Raw genomic sequence first — 21,389 nt, 5'->3', positions numbered from 1 at the left:
AATCTGCGCTTGAACCGGAACCGGATGTAAGTTCCAAAAAACTGAATTTTGGAACTGAAATTGAATTGTAGAACTGAAACTGAATGGTGAGAAGTGAAACTGAAATCATTCGAGAGCTGAATTTTTAAAGGATAAAATGCAGTTTCAAAGCAAATCAATTCATTTTCAAAATATAAAATTCAATTTCAATTTAGTGATGATCATTTTCAAACCATAAATTCAATTTCAAATTAGACTAATTCAAATTCAGTTTTCAAAAGCATTTATTCAAGTTACAATTCAGATTCAATCTGAGCAATTCAAATTCAAATTGAACTTATTCAAATTCAGTTTCTGATGGCACAGATTTCTGCCCATAAGGGACTCCATAGTGTAGTGGTTTGTACACTCACCTTACATGTGAGACACCCTTTGAAGTTGTATCAGAAATGGCAACTCGCATGAAAATATGCCCAAGCAACCAGGCAACCCTCTGTCAATAAGCAGCTGAGAACAGCTTTCTGGTATAATATGTATGTATGTCTGTCTGTCTCAGCTGTGAAACTGGTATATCTTCTGTGTTATAAATGCAGCACTTGGTAAAGAAAAATGAAAGCAGCTGTTTGTGTGTCTGTTTGTTTTGAGGCTTATTCACTTTTGTATTTTAGGCAACTTTTGATTTCATTTCATTTCATGTATTTTATTATTTTATTGACTTATTTTTATTATTATAATCTTGGGAGGATTAAAACAATAAATGTAGCCCGTATGTTTTTCAGTTACAGTATTTACTGTAACTATTATTTACATATATTACAACTTTTTTTTGTTTTGGGGTTTTGTTTTGGTTTTTTTTTTGCTTCTTTTTCGCTTTTTCTCTCTTTTTTTGGCGGTGGTGGGGTGGGGGATAGTACTGTTGTATTCAATGCGGAACTCTGTTGCTGGAATTTGTTCCTACACGGCATCCTATTTAGAAACACCATTTCACTTCCTGTTAATATTCACAACAGAGCCGATACAGATAAGCTAATTAATTTTAGCAGTGTTTACTCATTAAATGTTAACGTAGCAGAAATTCTTAGGAAGAGCAATGATTCCTTACACCGTCAACATTAAACTCGCGGCTCGGACGTTAACTGGCACTCTCAATTTGCAGAATAAAACCGCCGTAGATTGGTGAGTACCGCTTCTCTGCTGCTAGCATAATTTGGTTAATTGAATACGCGACTGACAGATAACGTTAAGGAACTGATGTTTGCATTGTGTCAGTTTCGTGGCTTGTCTTTATTGCTGCATGTAAAGTTGTCAGCGTGAACGGCCACTGATAATTTGTCATTGAGCTCACAAACATGCGGGGTATATATTTCTTGTGCAATGTCATGTGACATTTTGTCGGGCCTGATGAATTTCTAATGCCTCATCCTCCACAGCAATCCAGCAGAGACTGTCAAGGCAGTCGGACTCGCGTGATCAAACTTTAGATTAGAGCAGCATAGTGCCAAAGTTTAATTTCGCATACATGAACCTAAATATGATACATTTGCTTCTAAAGCTATTTTTGCTTTTCACCAGACATATTTAAAAAGAGAACTGTCCTTGTGAATATTTAACTTTATGTACGCATCATATGAGATAAATTACCTTGTGTAGTTGTAGCATATAGTACAGTCTCTGCACTGGCAGCTTTTGTCATTGGAACTGAAAGTTTAGCTTCAAGTTATGTTTGAATTTTGAAATTTGTTGTGTCATTGAGCTTTGATTTTTTTGCAGTCTGGATGCACTCCAGGCAAATATGCATGCACGTCTTGTACAGACACGGAAAGAAGATGAATTTAGACATGGAGTGGAAAGCACAGAAATCAGAATGCAGACACAGTTGTTGAATAATTCTGTGTTTACTGGAGAGGGTGCACTTAAGCGTCAGGCTGACTGGAAACATAAGTTTAAATTCATAATGTCCAGAGTTCACAGTCTGAATCATATGTTATCTTTTGTACATCAATGTCTCACATCCCAAACCATTTCACGTATCTTTCATCTGTTTCTTTCCTCTTCCTCCTATTCTGCCTTGCTAACGTGGTCTGTAGGGGCTGGCAGGGGCTCATAGCTCAGGGATGTCACTCCAGTATTCTCATAATTGATCCTAAGACCGCCCAGACCATCCAGGTGCTGGAGAGACACAAGGCAAATGTGGTCAAGGTGAGTTTGAGAAGTAAATTGGCTTAATTGTTTCCCTCCACAACATAATTGCTGTTTAATTACACAAATTAATTGACTCACTGTTGCGCCTCTGCTCCATAGACTTCAAAATATGATTTAATATATACCACTAAGTTAAGCCGTTGGAGAAAAGGCACACTAATGAGGCTACAAAGTGAACACACCTTGTGGGGTTGTATTATTTATGTCTCACAGTATTAATGTTAGCATTGTGTGACCTTGAGTGGAGTACTTTTGGCTCTCTCTGCTTCTTGTAAACCAACACCTGCAACACAGATAGAGCATTGACAGAGAGTCATTTTGTTTGGGTCCGTGTGCGCGTGCATGTGTGTTGTAGAAGAGTAAATAATGGGCAATAAATTCTACAGTGATTATCAGTGCCTGGGCTCAATCCGGGCCTTTCATTCTTCACTATAAAGAACACTTTAATCTTGTAAAGCACCGCTGCCACAGCAACAAGCTATTCCTCACCACCCAGCCTGACATAAGAGAACTTGCTGAATGAAGGAAAAAGGGAAATAGAAAAAGAAGTACCTACAGTAAAGGGCATGCCTACCTGGGAGCAAATAGACAGACATAATCAATTATTTAAACACCATCTTGTATGTGGAGTAATTTGTTATTTCACATATAAAATGTGCATTTCAGTGTAGGGCTGTGCGATATGACCAAAATCTCATATTCCGATATAAGAATTCTATCGTCCGATAACGATATAAATCATAAAAATGTAACATTTTCTGTAAATTCTGTGAATCTCGGGCAGCTCAACTTGCGGGAAGTGTTTGCAGCTGCGAGTCATGTAGCTGCAGTCGAGTGTTTTAACCGATGCATGAAACTATACATTTTTAGACATAAGTTGTAACGTTTTCTTTGTGAGTATTTATTACACGGCGTGCTGCGGGGAAAAGCCTGTTCTAACGTTTATTTTTTAGCACCTGGCGGCTCTTTTTTTAAATTCTCATCCGTAAATAATCTGCTCTTTCACGTGATTCAGTTTATTTTGAAAAGTCTCAACAGGATCTTGAGCTTTATTGTGCTATATCGTTATATTGAACAGCCCTATTTCAGTGTTATGCATTTCCTATAATGTCCTTTACTCTCTTTTCTCCCCAATGTCGCATTTAGTGAAATTCATCATACATCTTCAGACCTTGCTGTTATTGTTGTTGTTTTTTTTCTTTTCTGTTGTTGACTTTCTGAGCATTCTGTCAACAAATGTAGAAGGCTTACAGCTTTACCTGATATTCCTCCCAGAGACTCAATTAGTGTTTTATGTTGGAAGGTAAAATGGTCCAGGGAAAATTACTACCACAACTTGAGCTCACCCTACTGTCTGCGGTTGGCCTCGGGAGATGCCTCGGGGAAGATTATAGTGTGGGATGTGGTCAGCGGCACAGCCCACTGTGAGATACAGGAGCACTCCAAACCTATCGGGGGTAAGACAGCTTCAAGACACCAAACATGTTTGTCAGCTCAGTGGCAGTCCTGCCAAGAAGAGACACTGAGCCGATGGTTTGCTGTTGACTATTTGTTTTCATTAGGACGCTGTTACTGCCACTCCTGCTGGTGCGCACTACGCTTCCATTCTCACCTCCTCTTCTCTGTTTTGCTCGCTCCCTCTGTCAGACTTGGAGTGGCTGTGGAATCAGGATGCATCTCGTGATCTCTTGTTAGCTGTCCATCCTCCCAACTACATTGTTCTGTGGAATGGAGACACAGGCACCAAACTGTGGAAAAAAAGCTACGCTGAGAATATCCTCTCCTTTTCTTTTGACCCTTTTGACCCTTCCAACATGGCATGTAGGTGAACAAAATACTTACCAAAAGACTAACGAAGCCTTCGAATTTTTCACTTTGCCACCCACATACACAGGGCATGCTTCATCTCTTAAATTTACTGTTTATTGCAGTATGGTTGAACATATCTTATATCTGAAAGCATGTGACTGGTATTCTGTGATGCCAACAATTTAACCAGTGGTATTTCTTTCTTTCTTTTTTTTTTTTTTGTGGAAAAAGATAAGTCAAAGCAGAGACTTTCACAAATAACAGATGGCAAATTGAAAACAATATTGACATCTGACCATCTCTTATTGGCAAATGAATCTTTATAATATTCTTCTGTCCTTTTTCTCCTATCCAGTGCTGACCAGTGAAGGGATCGTCTTCATCACAGACTTTTCTTACTCCAAACCCCCAGGCAGCGCTGGCAAAAAGGTCTACATTGCCAGTCCTCATGCGAGCCCAGCGCATACCAAACCTGCACCTGCAACAGCTCCGGCCCCTACTGGTGCCAAGAAGGCCCTTAACAAGGTCAAAGTGCTGATTACCAATGAAAAGCCCACGTGAGTGAAATTAAATTAATTTTCCTTCCCTGACTTTATTTTAAAATATTTTGGATCCTTCTTTTTAGACACATAGACTGTTGTTTCAAGTTTAACAAGTCTAATGAAGCTCTTATGTATTGTATGGTTTTTAAGACGTTACTTACTGAAAAGCCAAGATCTTCATACAGTACAGCATGTTAATATTTTAATAAATGTCTGAATTTCATCTCAACACTTATGTAGGTGCTAAAGGATAATCTGTGGAATATATTTGTTTCAATAGTTAAGTCAGTTTTTAAATCAAACTTCCTGTAGGTTATGTCACCCTTTCAGTGTCATGTTTTATTGAAATGCTATGGCTCAATGTTGTTCAGTTCCCTTTTTTTGTCTCTTGTTGTTCAAAGTAAACTACAAAGTCTTATCGGTTTAAGACAGCGGTCTCCAACCCCGTTGTTTGGTACCAGGCCCGCTAGAGATGAGGCTCGGGTGTGAAATTTATGGTTTTCGGGATTTTTTTTTATCGTTAACTCTGTTTCTCTGGGTCTTTTCCCGTGTTGTAGTTGTGTGTCTTATTTTGAAAGAAATATTTACACGTTACCATAGCGACCAAAGAGTATTAGGGGCAAGGAGAAGGATGTTACTCTCAATGTTGTTGATGCATTTCAGGAGGATGCTGCTAATAAAGTTACACAATTCCACAGTGAATTTGCGTTTATTATTATATTTACAAAAATACCACAGGTTTTGTCTTGGTCGTATCATTTTATTTTGTTGTATTTATCCGTGACACCTTAAAGGCCGGTCCGTGGAAATATTGTCTGACATTTAACCTGCCCGTGGCGCAAAAAAGGCTGGTTTAAGAGGACTGACTTAAGGCAGTCATAGTTATCACTGTTACATGATAGAAGTGATGTTTCTCTGATTGTAACGTATGATATGATTTCTAAGTAAACACCAAGGTTTATTTACTGTCATATGAACTAAATCTCAGTTACTAACCAGTCTTTGTAATGTACAGGGCTGGAAGCATACACTGTTTGGCCACAACATTAAAAGCAGCTGCCTAATATCAAGTCAGTGCCTGTCGTACCTGCAAAACACTGAATGATCAAACTGACTGTAAAGTTTTATCCAGTTATTTTACATTTACGAAAGTTTATTTTGAGTTTTTATATTTTAATCTGTGAAGAGGTTTACAACGAAAGCTATCAAAAGAATGTGAAATTCAATTAAGTTTTATTTATATATGTATTATTTGATCAAAACAGCGATTGACCTGCTCAATCTGACTCATTGCTGGGAGAGCACTTTAAATCAGTATTACTCCTGGATTTGTTTGTATTTTCTCAAGGAGGAAAAAGAGCCATTGTCAGAGAAGATGTTGGTTCTCTTTGGATCTGCCCTCGCATGTGAACAGATTTATACAAATTTAAACAACATTAGCCCAAAAATGCGCATTTTTGTTCACACTTAGTTTTGGAAATGTTGATTAAATGGTGATAAAGTCTTTTCTCTTCTTATGCCTATTTCACATTTTTATTGTCTGATATTATTGATGTAGTTTCTCACATGACAGCTTGAGGAATATTAATAGCTCCTGATCTAAAATAATTTTGACGTGTGAGTCCAGAACCACTTCTCCTCAGTCCAGTTCTCACATTCATTCTTCTGTGAAGAGGGGTCAGCATGAGCAGTCAGACCAGGCTGTTGTTATGCATGCCTATATACAGTGAGCTCTGTATTTTGCCTCCTTTCTGTCATAGCCAGCATTATTATTTTCATCACACTCTTGCCCCCATCAAGGTCACTAAGATCACACTTGCCCGTTTTCTGCTTTCAGGACATCATATTCAAGAACTGGCAGTTCACTTGCTGTTTAATTTCTCACACCCTTACTCAGTGTAACAAGATAATCAATGTTATTGACTTCACCTGCCAGTGGTTTTAATGTTGTGGCCGATTGGTCTTTCTGTAGAGTATATTTTACTCCGCACTGACCTGAGACCTCCCTGTTCATTCGACAGCAAAGCTCCTCCAAATTATGTGAACAGGAGAAGTATTCCAGACACTTTTTCAAGCCTAACCAATAAAAATGGCCCGACAAGCAACACTGTAAGAAGCAGGTCACGGAGCATTTTTGTTGACAGCAGTATGGACTAACACGGTCTATTTTTATGTTTGGTTTGTTTTCTTTTTTCTTTGGTCATTGCAGAAAAAAAAATCAAAACAGGAACAGCACCTTTCACTACATAGATGACCTAGTTTTGATGTAACTGTCTCTCCAGCACAGCAGTGAGATTCCTCTTTAAACTTAGATCAGATGCTAAATCAAGTCAAGGGTCCGGGAGAAGCATTTCTCAAGAGAATAAGGAAGGATTTGATCACTTGGCATATTTGCTACATTGATTTTTAATTCTGAAACGCAGCAGAAGTAGTGATGTACTTCTTCTGGCTTCTTATTCCATTAGTTGACAAACTTGATAAATTGTATAAGCGCTAATTTAGAAAAAGTTGCATGAGCTGTAGACGTGTTTGATGTGCTGGCAGCTTCCTGCTGGAGTGGTTGTGACTGTCAGGTTATTTATAGCAGCATGCCCCAGTCTCTCTGTCCACCCACCAAGCCAGTTCTGATAACAAACACTCCATTAATCTTGTCTTTATTCTCTCGTGCCTTTCTCATTTTGTCTGTTTTAGTCTTCTATCCATGTGTGACAACTTCCTTCCTCACCTTTAACTGTGTGTAATTGCTATCCAGGATGCTGTATTCCTTCAGTTCGCCTTTGTCTACAGTCTCTACTCTCGCCGGTTCTGTCTGCTTGTGGGTGATAAATGGAGGATTTAAACAAGACTCTGTTCTCCCACAGCGTTATCAGAAACTTACTGAATACAGTATGGTATTGTGTGCATTAGTGTCCCATCAGGGAGCCATTAATCTGGGTGTTAGCCACTAGAGATTTGGTTCATATATCAAAATGAAGTCAGCTATACTATTACATATACAGAGCAATGTCGACTAATGTATGTTTTCTTTTAAACTGACAGAAATATTTATAAGTTGGATTTTAAAAAAAATCTAAATAATTCACTAAGACGCTTGAAGTTGTAGTTCTTATGATTATGAAAAAATCATAATGATTTTGATAAAAGCAGTAAGTCTGAATAATCAGGCCTTTTTTAAATTCATGGCTTCATCTGAAATCATGTTGTGTGCAGAGCGAGTAGTTTTCCACACAACAGGGAATAGCAAAGTTAATTATCTTACCGATGAGTTGGGGGTTCTGTCTGACTGTAGCTGCTCTTCATAATGCTGATCAAAAATGGATGAAACTGAATCTCTTGATTTGGACACATTCGATGAACAGTCGCTACCCACACCGACAAATGCACAGTTAATGCCGGCTCGCTGGTTTCAGGGCAGTATGATGCTGCCCTGCGACTGCACACTGGACTTATTTCAAAATCAGAGGTTAATCAAGCAAACATTCAACCACTTATTCCCAACACTGTTTCTTTAGGGCAGCTGTGGCTGGATAATAAATGGATAATTGAGGACTTTTGTTCAAGCTTAGTCTTCACTTCAGTCTTAGAGGTGTGATTTATGGCTTTGTACTGTGGTGATGTACACATGCAACACCTGCTTCCAAACACTACAAACTCTCGAGTTTTATTTGAAGCTCGGCTGCAGGTAGTGTGAGAGCAATCGAAAAAGAAACAACATAACATGAAAGAGAACCCGGTCATTCACAGACATGTACAAAAGTGATCAGTAATGGAGTGACGTGACCAACTGAAATGGACAGGTTTTGTTATAGAAGTATTTTAGGTTGTGGTTTGTTTGTTTGTTTTGTCCCACAGTGTGAGCATCAGTTCAGTTTTCTGCTGTATCATCTCCAGCAGCTGCCAGTGTGCGTGTAAACTGAATTTGTATTGTGTAGATAACAAGCTCAAGGTGGTGTGACTGCTGTATAAAGACAGTATTTGACTTTAATGTCCTTTGGGTGAGTTAAATAATAGAACCTTGAGAGTGCTTTAAAACTTTAATAAAGGCATCCACCTTTGCTATCAAATGTCCTGCGTCTTTGATAGCAAACTCACTGCGTGAGCACACATATGTGTATGTACTTAGCAATATGTAACTGTGTGTGATCCTCTGACCGCTGTAGCCTTCATGTCTTATTCATAACAACGACTGAGAGAGCGAGAAGGGCGTGTGATGTTTTGGTAATTGGAGAGCTGAATATTTGAGGGCTGCAGTTTTTTTTTATTTCCCTTTTCTCCCTTTTTTCTTTTTTCATTTCTCTCTGAAGATCTGTTGCTTGCAATCTAAGGTCTGCTCCTTTCTGATGTTCTGCCTTTGGTGACTCAGACATTTTAGCCTCTATCTCTTTCTTTTCTGACTTCAGTAAGCTGCTAAAAGTGTACCGTATTTCCCGGACTACAAAGCGCACCCGAATATTAGCCGCACAAGCTAAAATCAGGGGAAAATCCTGTTTTGTACATACATTAGCCGCACCTGACTAAAGGCCGCAGGTGTTTCAATGTTGACTTATCATATGTAAGAGAATATGCACAAAGGGAATTGTCAGGAAAGAGATGGCTGTTTGGAGACATCACTTTTATTAATATTTTGAAAAACAAGTTATGGGTACATATTTGCATAACCTTTTAGGTATATGTACAAGTAGCGGTAATTACAAGTAGGAAACATGTACTGTGCTTCATAAATGAGTAACAAATGTAGTACATAACAGTAACCTACAGCACACCAGAAAAATAGATTCGGACTACCTTTTAGGCTCAGGTGCAGTGACACGGCTTTAACAAGAAGAAAAGTCAGTCATTCACCACCATCTTCCTGCCCACTAAAACCACCAAAGTCCTCTTCTCCAGTGTCGGATACAAACAGGCTCAGGATGGCTTCGTCATCCACTCTCAGCTTCTTTCCTTCGTTGTCACTTTCAAAACCAAAGAAATCCTCGTTGTCAGTGTCAGAGTCGAACACCCTCAGAAGGGCCGTGGCGGTGTCCTCCTCTCCATCATGCAGCAGTCCAGCCCTTCGAAATCCGTTGGTGATCATTGATGTTTTCACACTTTTCCACGCTGTCAGATTCCACCGGTGGAGTTGAGCATAACTTGCTTTTCGCATTGTTTTTCGCGCTACTTGTACGGCACTATGTTGTCTGGCGGATGGACACGTGACCAACACACCACTCTTGAACCCCGATACTGTGTGTCTGATCACATGCCCTTCCGCCAGGCAACGTAGTGCCGTACAACAGCGGAACAAACAAAACAAATCGTCTTACGATATGACAAAAATCATGGACAATCCATAGAAAAGCCGCACCTGACTAAAAGCCGCAGGGTTCAAAGCTTGTGCAAAAAGTAGCGGCTTATAGCCCGACAATTACGGTAATTTAGCTCAATAACTCCTAAAGCTTCCCCTACTGAGTCTATTTTATCTGTTACACTTTCCCCAGATGATAATGATCTCCATTGTGTTATAAGGTTTGTCTCTCTTTTATTTGATCTTGCCGTGACCTAGAGGAATTCAGCTGTTGGAATGAGTTATGGCTGTAGACCTGCTCGTAAGTTCAGTCCAAATCGTCTCTTTTTCCTTCTTGAGTGAACTGTACTGAACAGAAGTACCTGTGACCGCTTTGCTGTGATACGGAGAGATCAAAACTGGTTGCCGCCACAGATAATAGTACCTGTCATTAATTTGGTCACACATGAAAGAAGTCGCTGTGAATAACAAATCAGAGCAGCCAAAAGTAACGTAAAGGAAATTCTTTGCAATTCTTACAGTACCTGCTTAGTTCATCAGCCAACCAACAATAATAAGTCATTCATTCTAGCTTCTATTTGGGAAGACATGAATAAATATCAAGTTGTCCTTAGAAATGAGATTTTTATATTTTATATTGAATTTTAAATCTAGCGTCATATTGGTTTGCATGGAATTTGCATTTTTCATATGCATGTGTTGTTGTTACAGCAGAGTCTCATTATATCCTGATTTATCTGGAGAATAAGACTGACTTACTGAGCGGTATATTATCTAACCCTCATTTCTAGTCATCGTAATTTGCATTTTTCATCTTTTGTGTCCATTAAATTGCGCCGTAAACAACACGAGAAAACAGGCAATTCCAGGACATGCTTAATCCTTGGATTAAAGAAAGTCTTTTTGTCAATAAAGATTGATAGTTTATTATTTACCATTCCATCTAGTTTGTTCTCAGTTTCAGTGTCAGCCCGTTTTAACTAACTTCCTGTTCTCATTGTTGTCATTCCCCTGCTCTCTGATGCTTTAGGGCAGAGGCTGTGACGCTGAACGACTGCCTGCAGCTATCCTACCTACCTTCGAAGAGAAACCACATGCTGCTGCTTTATCCCAGAGAAATTTTGATCCTGGACCTGGAGCTCAGTCAGACGGTGGGTGTGGTGGCCATCGAGCGCTCCGGGGTTCCCTTCATCCAGGTGAGGCACGCTGCAAAAATACGCAGCAAAATCCCTTTAATATGGATCTCGGTTAAACTCGAAGAGATGAAAGTTAACCTTAAAACAGCATTAAATTTTCAGGCTCTGAGTTCTCACCAATCACTTACTCTTGACGTTATGTGCAGGACATTTTTTAAACTGCTTTGCGCTGACACCGTAGTTGGTCTAGGTGAAAGGATGGCTGTGTTATGTGGCTTTAACAAACCTCATATATCAACATCTTACTTGAAGAGCTTTACTGAAATCTGTCTTTTTTTATGGATGATTCCTCCAGGAAGACAGTTCCTCCTGCCACGAATGATAAAGTTCTTAACTCTTTGCACCCGCCTCTGCAGTTGTTTCTCCTCATTGGGTGTGACAACTGCACATCAGGACTGTGTAGTCATTAGCAACAAAGGGGGAAAAAGTCCCCCCTTTCTTTATACTGCCTCTCCACAGCAACAGACTTGACCTTTAGGTGCCAATTCACTTTCTTTTAAAGTCTGGATTTCTAATTGGAAATTGATGAATGCCGTGGGGGTATTACACTGAGGATTTGTCACAGCTCCAGTGCCAGTAATTGAACAGAAACTGTCTTAAAGTCGCACCGTTCGCTCCCCCTTTCTATACTTACTCTCCGTCTCCAAAAGATTGACCACTGTGCTGCCCTGTCATTACACAGAGTAGCTCTCCTTATTTTTCACGGCAGTGGTTCTACTGTATTTGACACCTAATGTGCCTTTTTGAAACTCGTTGAATTTCATGCCTGAATGTACATGCATGGAACAGTTTGCAGTTATTAGTTCATCTCTGCAGTCGATGACATGTTCTGCTTCTGTGAAATTGCGCTCTGTTCTTTGTATTATTGTCCTATCATAAATCATACTTTATTTGGGTTGTCACTGATCTTGTTTTAATAAACGTCTCTATGGTTTAACAACACAAAGGTAGAGAATGAGCGTTTGTAGTCAAGGAGTAAGATCTAAAGTCACCAGGGGCAGAAGCAAAGGGGTATTACTCAGCTGCCTAGGCTCCGTCTGACCAACGCCTCCTTTCTCTAAGTGTTATAAAGTGCTTGTCTTCCAGCCAATTTGCATGACTGATGACACAGGTCTATGTGGCAAAGGTCTATGCTCGAGTGTACAGAGGCTCCACTGTCAGGTTGGGGCATACATAGTGTGCAGTTGCCAGTTTGTCAGGTCAACATGGCCTACAGTCATTTTTCCATCTATCAATAGCAAACTAGTACAGAATCCATCAATTTGTTGTTTATCTGTTCATTTTCAACAAGGTGCTGATTTACTTTGATTTCAAATGGCTGCAGATTGATGTCTTGCAGTTTTTGCATTTCAGTATTTGGAATATTTTGTGCACTGGCATAAATTGAGTGAGGTGTTTTAAAATGTACAGTATGTTCAATGAAATCAGACGTTCAGAAAGCCAACAAAAGAAGCAATGTGAAGATGTCAAAATAACAATCACAACTGAATGCACATATTTGTGAATAAGATGAATTTAACTACCGGTAGTAGTTTGATTTGATTATCTGTTAGAAGTAACAAAAAAAAGTTCAGTGATGTAGCCTCACCAGTGACTGTAACGTTAATATATTAATTACTGTCATGAGTTAATAAGGTATAGAAACATGAGAACTGCACTGAAATAGAATTTATTGTTTACAGATCATACCAGGTGAGCTCTGTAGGCAGGGCTCTAGACTAACTTTTTGCCATGGGCGTACCGGTACGCCTAACTTTAAAAAGTTGGGCGTACCGGCACAAAAGTTAGGCGCACACAAATTTTATAATAATTGATATAATATAATGTGTTTTTCTGGATACACTGTGCTTTTTCAGCATTCAAAGATTGATGACACCGTGTCAGAGCACTGGCTATGAATTTCAGAAGGATCAGGCCTTAACAGAAAAGTTAGGGCTGCGTATCATCACTGATTTCTATAATCCATTCGATTCCGGTTTTCAAAGTCCCGATTCGATTCAACTTGGCCTCAGCCAGTCAGAAATATTATAATTCTGATCATTTATCAGCACTGACTTCATCAGAATTGTGAACATCACAGCAGATGCCTTTGTGTGAAAGTAACTGAGAATAAAACACAGAAAAACATGAAGGAGATTTTCCTGGTCTGGCTTTTTAAAGCAGAAAACCTTAAAAATATTCTACAATGTTCTGCATATAAAGTTTAAATTTCTTCAGTATTGAACAACAGAAAAAATAGGCTTTCTTGTCCGAGGTCATTTAAGTGAAAAAGAAAAAGCGCTGTAAACAACGGTAGACTGGTGGGTAATAAGCCAATGAATAATACAGAAAACAGAGATTGGAGACGGAAACTGTTCTTGAAGTACAGAGAGAGAGAGAGAGCTAGCTGTGCATGAAGTGTGATTTTAATAGTCGTGGAAGCAAAACAGCAAAATTCATGACGACATTGATCAAATGTGAAGCGCAGTTTGCTGCTTCTTTTGCTGCTGGCTCAGTGAATTTTGGTTGGAGAGACAAAACCTGCAGCTCAGAATCAGCGCAAAAAGACGTAATCACAGCGCGGACCGGACGCATCAGGATCGCTGAGCTCCGACAGCGTGTCCGTCTGCGGGCCGGCGGGTGAGAAAGCCGAGAAAGACAAAGCTGATTCTGATGCGTCGGTCCGTTCTGTGTTTACGTCTTTGTGTGGAATCCGTGTACCTGCTCTCATTTGCTGTTTGGTTGTTGTTGAAATGGTTTTGTGAGCTTTAATCTGAGAATCTGGCGTTTCTGGCAAAACACAGTTATGTTTAAAAGTTGATTCAGGATTTAATGAATTGATATCGCTTTATTCAAGCTACTCACCTCCCACTTCCACCTGCACTTTCAACTGGACCACGGCCAATCAGAGAGGTCCCGCCCCTGACTATCTCTGATTGGTTTAGTCCACGATAGGGGCAAAATGTGTGTCTGTTGTTGACCACAGGGAAGGTTGCAGATTTTTTTTTTTTTTTTTTTTGCCACCCTAACAGTTGGTCGCACAGGTGCAACCAAATATATATATATATATTTTTTTAGTCGCACCACTGAAAAATTTGGTCGCATTTGCGACCAAATTGGTGGCACTCTAGAGCCCTGGTAGGGCTTTTGTCATACAAAATATGGATAGATTTAAATAACTGAACACTTCATTGTTATTATGTTATAGTTTTACACACAAAATTCAAATCCAGTCCAAATTTCTTTATGCAGCATATTTAAAACAACAAAGTTAACCAAACTGCTGCACATGAAACGGAGAATTACACAATAAAATAACAGATGTACATGCCCACACACATCAATAAATATATTCAAAGGATCACAGAAATGGATCTGATATTTATACAACGCTAGAACTGGCCCCAAAATGCTGCTGCTTCTTTGCACTTTCAGATAAAACTATTTTCAGAGCTGTTAAATGCAAACAAGTCATTCAGTGTTTTTGATGACAGTCTTGTTGTCCGTTGTGCTCCGAGAAATGTGAATTTTCTTCTATCCTCGCTAATGTGGAACAGCAGTCACTTCAAAGTGCTTTATATTGTAAGGTAGAGACCCGACAATAATACAGAGAAAGCCTCAGCAATCAGACGACCCCTTTTGCGACAGTGCGAAGGAAAAACTCCTCTTTTGCACGACAAAAGCTCTGGGACGGGCATCCATTTGCCACGACTGGTTAGGGGTGAGGGGAGAGAGTAAAAGTGTAGAATAATTACTTGAAGTACAACTGTAATGAATTCTGCTGTATATTTGCACAACTCATCATCAGGATAATTTTTTTGTATGATAATAGATCTTGCCTGCTGTAGTCGGCAATATTTTGAATTCCCAACTTCTTAGCTTATTGTCCATATATTTATAAAACATGACTATGCCATAACATCTTAAGTCTGCACAATAATATTTTTCCCAATCACGTCATCAGTATGTCTCAGCAGCCTTTGGCAAAAATCCCTCCTTTTCAGACTAGCATGAGATCTGACAAGCTAATGAAGCTTAGCCCCTGCTCTGTTTTCCTCTGTTTGTGCCAAACAAATTTACACATGTAGGTTTTGATGAGTGTATTAGGGGGTTCTCATGCTGTGGAGCAAATACATTGGCAAATTCATGCAGTGCTTAGAGCAAATGTAAACACCACCTGTTCAACATTAAGTCTCAAATAGACATTTGGCAAAGTCACAATCACACATGATCCCCTTTTTTTCACTCCCTCTGTGTTTAGGTGATTCCCTGTGCTCAGAGAGACGCCCTCTACTGTCTCCATGAGAATGGTTGTATCACACTACGAGTTTGTCGCTCCACGGTTGCCACTGAGGAAGCAGCGGGTATGAAACCTTTTCACAATGGTGTATCCACTCACAATCTGCACATAGCCGTTGTGCTTTACTCACTCCTCACTTCAGCGCCTAAGCTGCTCCTCACTTCAGTGCTCCATCCCCCAGTCATCATCTATTCAGCCAACTGCACTGCAATTGGATCCTGTAGCCTTTTTCCCTATGCTCCAGTGGGCATTTAGCCCCTTACTGTCTCATTTATCTTTGGCTTAGCGTGATAGGCCAATGGGAGGCAATTGTCTCGCTGAATCTCTCTCTCTTCCTCACTTACTCTCCTTGCTATCTCCTCCACACACATCTCTCTATACCCATTTTCCTTTTTTTCCCTGAAATTTCCTCTTGTATCTCTCACCTACTCTTTTTACTGCCTTAAATCTATGTAAAGCTCTCTATGCTCTCTATTTTTCTTTTAATGTGCTCAAAATTGTTCTTTCAATCGTATATACTCCTATTCTTCTTCCTTTTTTCCCCCTCCGTTGTCAGTATTATGAACATCTACTCTGTAGACTTTGACATTTTGTATTTTTTTCCTCTCGTTTGTCCTTCTCAATCCACAATTTCCATCATGTGGTTTTTATCTGCCACTATTCTTCCTGCATGTCGACCTCGCTGTACATTTTTTCTCTTCCTAATTCTTTGTCGTATTTTTCCTTTATTCCTTTGGTTTCCCAGACCCAGAACAGAGTGTCCAGGAGCTTGTGTACGACCTGCGCTCTCAGTGTGACGCCATCCGAGTCACAAAGACCGTCCGACCATATCGCATGGTGATTTGCCCCGTCAATGAAAACAAGGCTGCGCTCATGGTCAGCGATGGCAGAGCCATGCTGTGGGAGCTCAGAGCCCACACCGGCAAAGCTGCCAATCCTAGGTACACACACACACACACACACACACACACACACACACGTATGCAGAAAGCCAAATAATTCTGCAAAGTTACATTACAATTTCACAGTTGAAAGCTAGACGTAATGGTTAAAAGTTTGACTACTTTGTAAGGTGACTCAAGCTGACTTTAAATAATAATCCTCTGACCTAAATGTAGTCTTCATCGTGACTGGCGCAGGTGGGCTGTGCAGAGGGGTTTGGTTGTCGTTGACGTGTCTTTTCGTTTGATGGAGCGTTCCCTCGCTGCTGTCGAGAACAGTTTTGTATTTCTCTCTTAAGTCAGGTTCCTACGTGAGACAGAGTGAATTCTGCCTGCCTGTGAACAAGCCAATTTAATGTGGGCAAACAAGAGAAATCTACAGCATTAAATGAAAAAGGGATGAAAAGTTTTTGCTTTCCGTCAGTATGTGAGGAATTTTCTTATTATAGTCTTGTTTGAATTCATTTGCTTGACAGGTGGGTTTTCTGTTTCACGGCTAATGAGTTGCAGAAGTTTTCTTTTGCGGTGCTCTAAATTGACAGTCTGATGTTTCCTAAAAAGTTTTTTAGCTTACGTTTGATATAATGACATAAATTATATTCTCAGTGAGGTGGTTTTGAAAGGGAAAGCTGAGTTAACTAAGGAAGGTTAAGACGCAATGCATATAATTAGTATGCAGTTTATGAAATATCGCATGTGTTTATTCATTTATGTCACTCTGAAGTTCATGTGGTGAATGATTCTTTCTCTTTCTCCACGACAGCTCGGGTTTGTCGCCGCTCTACTCCCCTGTGTCATTTTGTGGAGCTCCACTGGGTCCAAACCAGAAAAAGATTCAGGATCTGTCTCTTAACAGCATGATTGGTATGCCTAAACACACCACCACCATCAACACTCCACTACAATGCGCATCTCAGACAATATAGTTTGCTGTTTGGAAGGCAAAACGTCACACATGTCACATCTTGGTGCAGCTGAAGCATTCTCATTCTCATCATAGAAGGATGGTTGTAATTTTTTTGAGAGAAAATGTGAAAACTCAAAAACATGAAGGGAATTAGATTATTGTGTGTGGATGCTGCAGGTCTTAGTGTATCTTTTATTGTACCTCTGCGAGTTGAGTGGGCCTCAAGGCACCCCTTCAGTTTCTGCTTTAATGTGTGACTGCTGGTTTCTCCTCTGTGCACTTCACAAGCCAGCCTTATTCCCCTGTTGAGCAGCTCTGTACAAAGAGTCCCATAGATGCATGGCCCTTCCTCTCTTTCCCTTTTTCCCCTTTTTTTTTTTGTCTCATCTTTTCTGCTTATGATGTCTCTCCTTCATTTAATTATTTTTTTCCTCTCCACCCTCTCTCTTTATCCTCCCTGATGATTTAAGGCTGCCTGTCAAAAGATGAATGTAAATGTAAAATTGTGATAGGATGATTTTTGTGTGTGTTAGGTTTGTCATTTGTATTAAGTGAGAGTTAACTTGCATTGGGAGGTAGACCTGTGGGAGGTGGATGGCATTAGAAGGGAGGGGTTTTCTGTCTCATCCTTAATCTATATATATCTATATCTATACAGATATGTATACACACACAGACACACACAGACACAGACTGAAGCCATCTACTGCCTGGAGCAGTAGCTCTGTTTGACAGTTGCTGACTAAAGCTCTTGTTATGAGGAAATATCACTGTCATGCAGGTTACTTATAGTCTGTAAAACAAAAACATGCTTGTTATTACACTGAGATGTGGAAAGAGCTGGTAACTAGAAAACCATTTTTCCTTTGTTGCAATCTATGGTAGGCACAGTGTTGTTTGTTTGGGTTTTTTTTTTTTGTTTTATTTGTAGTTATAATAATATAAGATTAGAATCTAACTCCAAGCTGAAAGACAAAACATCTCCAGTGTAAAGAAATCAAGAAAACCAAATGAATTATTTAACAAGTGCTAATGACAATTTAAGGTTTGTTCCTCGGGGAATACTAAAGCTCTCCAGCAGATACACAGATAAAGATGAATTATTCGTTCACAGTGCATTAAAATGCGCAGTCTGATGTGCAGTAATGAAATTATTTTAAGCGAATCGCCTTCACATCTATGTCTCAGTCTGTGATTTTAAAGTATTGAAGAAACTTGCTGTTACTTATCTCGTACACCCGTTCTCTGATAACATGAGTGTGGTGTCTTACTATTGGAATGCTTCCTCAGCTACCTCAGAGACTTTTACGTCATTACTCCAGTGCTGGCTGCCAGTCGTGACACTCGCATTACGGAGGGCCCACCCACATCCCAACAAAATGTTTTCTTGATATTTAAAATTGATTGTTGATTAAAATTGATGAGGGCACTAGCTACTCTTTGCCTTTAGTGCTTTAACATACCACTAAATTCTTATGATAATTACAGCTGCTGATAACTAAGTCCACAGCTCATTGAAATAACCAATATTAGTTCTTTTCTATTGCCTCCAGCTGTAGTTGCATTGTGTACAACGTTTCCACTTCAGACAAACATGTGCTTTGTTTTAGATCAGTAAGGCCAAGTTGAAATTTGTATTCAAAAGACTTCTATTAAGCTTCTTACAAGTACGAGGTGTCTACAGTCTTGATTTGGGATGATTTACTTCCTGCACAGTATTGTTATTGCAGTTCACTTGTTGATGTTGCTGCTCTCAAGAAGCTTCTGTTTATATTTGGTTTATATTTTTTTGACTTTTTGTTTATTTTGCTTGTGTTTATTTCTTCGTTGAACATATTCATACAGATGGTAGCACCCACTGTTGCTGTCTATGCGTTATACAGTGATTGATTTACAGAATGACAGCCTTCCCTCTACATATGAGCTGTATAAGATAGAATACAATGGTGACAGTGATAATGAAAGAAAGTCTTGATTTTGGTTAGATTTTCCTAACCTGTTGTTATTTCATTATTTAAGGAGCAAATAAGAGGTAGTTTTTCACATTATGTCCAACTTAACACTTGACGTCTTGTCTTTTTATTTTATCTTTTTTTTTCCATCTCCAGGTCAGACCTTGATAGCCGGTGAGACTCTTCCTACATCTTCCCACCAGCAAGAAGTCCAGCTGAAGTTCCTGCTAACCGGTTTGCTGTCTGGTCTGCCACTGCCACCATTTGCCATCCGAATGTGTCCACCTCTTACCACCAAAAATATCAACCACTATCAACCCCTTCTGGCTGTAGGTAGGTAATAGGAAACCAGTTACTCACAGTCACGCAATTCTGCAAAACTTTATGACAAATGAGCCACTACCACTGGCATATGAGGTTTCTGTTTTTCTGGGGGGGGGGGGAAAAAAACAAAAACTATTGATTTGTTATATCATTATTTAATCATTAACAACCACGTAACAGTAAATTTTACTGGACGTTGGTAAATTCTGCAGAAACTGTAAATGCAGCGAATTCTAGTCTAAATGTCCTGTTTTTGTTGAACTGTATACGTTCGATTTGCTTTCTTTTGAGTTCACATTGGCAGTCCTACAAGTCCACAAAAGATTTCAACACAGTACTGCTACTGTTTTATCATCATTACCTACTGTTATTGACAAGTCCTTGATACACAACCAAGTGAATTAGATGTCAAAGCATTTGTAAATTAATGGTGGCAAAACATTTAAACATTGACTGTATTGTGAGTAATTGTCAAGCTGGGTAAGTTAATGTTGACGAGCACTTTGGTATTTGAGACAGAGTTCGCGGCCCACTGAGGAGCGAAAAAGGACTTTGGTTCTATTATTCGGGGACATATTCTTCCTTTGTAGCTTTTGTTCATTTTTTTTAAAACGCTTCTGTAACTCAAACCGGATTCACCTTTGGTTACCTTGGAAACCAGTGCTGCGTTTTTCAAACCTCCCGTCTCTGTGTGAAGATGCATGTTGACTGCAGACGATAATTAAACATCATCGAAACTGGAATGGTAAGAAGAAAACAAGCTTTCTTTAGTTCATTTAATTTGTAATTGATGTTCTATAGCGTGGAGGGCTTTACCGTAGAAGTGCATAAAAGTGGCATAAATAGTTTTATTTTTTATGTATTCTTTTCTAAATGTGGTTCCTTTCCAAGCGGCAGTTATTTAAAAAGAAAATGGATAGAAGGCCTATGTATTGTTTCTCTGTTTACTATTTACCTGGATTAGCTTTCTTATTGCTACTTACAAAAATCTTTTCATTATTAGGTTTTGTTTTTTTCAATTATAAAGGTCAGATGAATTTTCATTGACATGTTTAGGTGATGATTTTTAATGCAATTGCCGTTGTTGCTGCAGTGTTTTAGCATTTTACCGTCTTTATTATTTCTGTTTGTTTATGCCAGAGGGGATTTAAAGATGGAGGAATGCCTGATAGAAGACTCACACCAACAAAAAAAACAGATATAATTCACGGATGTAAGTTCTTTAACGAATATTTACTGTGTGTAAAATTTCCATCTCTGCTTCTTCTGTTGGCATTTAGTAGCTATAAATAGGGGTGGGTTTTTATAATCGATTTATCGATTAAAATCAATTCTGGCTTGGATAACGTAAAATCGATTCATTAAAATCCTGAATCAATTTTTTAATATTAATTTATTTTGCCCGAAATGCCAGAATCTCAGGTGAAAGATCACAAAATTTCAACAACCACCAAACAGCTAAGACAGTAAATGAGAGCAGGTACACGGCTTCTGCACAAAGACGTAAACACACAGCGCAACCCGCGGATCAGAATCAGTGAGATGTCGCCTTTCTCAGCTGACGGTCGGGGCTGAAAGCCAACAGCTCGCTGATTCTGATCGGCGGGCTCTCTCTCTCTCTCTCTCATTCTCTCTCTCTCTCTCTCTCTCTCTCTCTCTCTCTCTCTCTCTCTCTCTCTCTCTCTCTCTCTCTCTCTCTCTCTCTCTCTCTCTCTCTCTCTCTCCTGCATTATTCGCTTGCTTGTTACGCACAAGTCTACCGTTGTTTACAGCGCTGTCGGCCGACGTTTTTTTTTTTCCCTTTTACTTACTTCCGAAAAGTAAACCTGATTTCTGCCGTTCAATATTGAACAACTTTAAACTTTTTAAAATTAAGCAAAATGCAAAACGCTTAGCCGTGTCTGTAATAAAACTGCTGTAACTTCAGAGGTAATGTTCATGTGTTGATTAATGGTTTTCTTTCGTTTTTGATGT

At 39.4% G+C, this 21,389-nt stretch overlaps 1 protein-coding gene across 1 annotated transcript in view; it reads left to right on the top strand.

Moving 5' to 3' along the window:
- The first annotated feature begins 955 nt into the window (after window positions 1–955).
- wdr11 (WD repeat domain 11) overlaps window positions 956–21,389 on the top strand; it is a 65,528-nt gene continuing 45,094 nt past the window's right edge. Inside the window, exons 1-10 of the mRNA XM_085428696.1 lie at window positions 956–1,155; window positions 2,067–2,178; window positions 3,485–3,638; window positions 3,829–4,002; window positions 4,346–4,547; window positions 10,847–11,012; window positions 15,253–15,355; window positions 16,037–16,232; window positions 16,996–17,096; window positions 19,248–19,424. Of these exons, the coding sequence (XP_085284822.1) occupies window positions 1,070–1,155; window positions 2,067–2,178; window positions 3,485–3,638; window positions 3,829–4,002; window positions 4,346–4,547; window positions 10,847–11,012; window positions 15,253–15,355; window positions 16,037–16,232; window positions 16,996–17,096; window positions 19,248–19,424 (1,471 nt within the window). The 5' untranslated portion in view covers window positions 956–1,069. The remainder of the gene's footprint in view (window positions 1,156–2,066; window positions 2,179–3,484; window positions 3,639–3,828; window positions 4,003–4,345; window positions 4,548–10,846; window positions 11,013–15,252; window positions 15,356–16,036; window positions 16,233–16,995; window positions 17,097–19,247; window positions 19,425–21,389) is intronic.

This window comes from Rhamphochromis longiceps, linkage group LG13 (assembly GCF_057381845.1).
Source record: "Rhamphochromis longiceps isolate RC_006_pf linkage group LG13, R_longiceps_female_GT1.1, whole genome shotgun sequence".
Taxonomy (NCBI): domain Eukaryota; kingdom Metazoa; phylum Chordata; class Actinopteri; order Cichliformes; family Cichlidae; genus Rhamphochromis; species Rhamphochromis longiceps.
The sequence above is the reverse complement of the archived record's forward strand: the minus strand, read 5'-3'. Positions and strand labels throughout refer to the sequence as shown.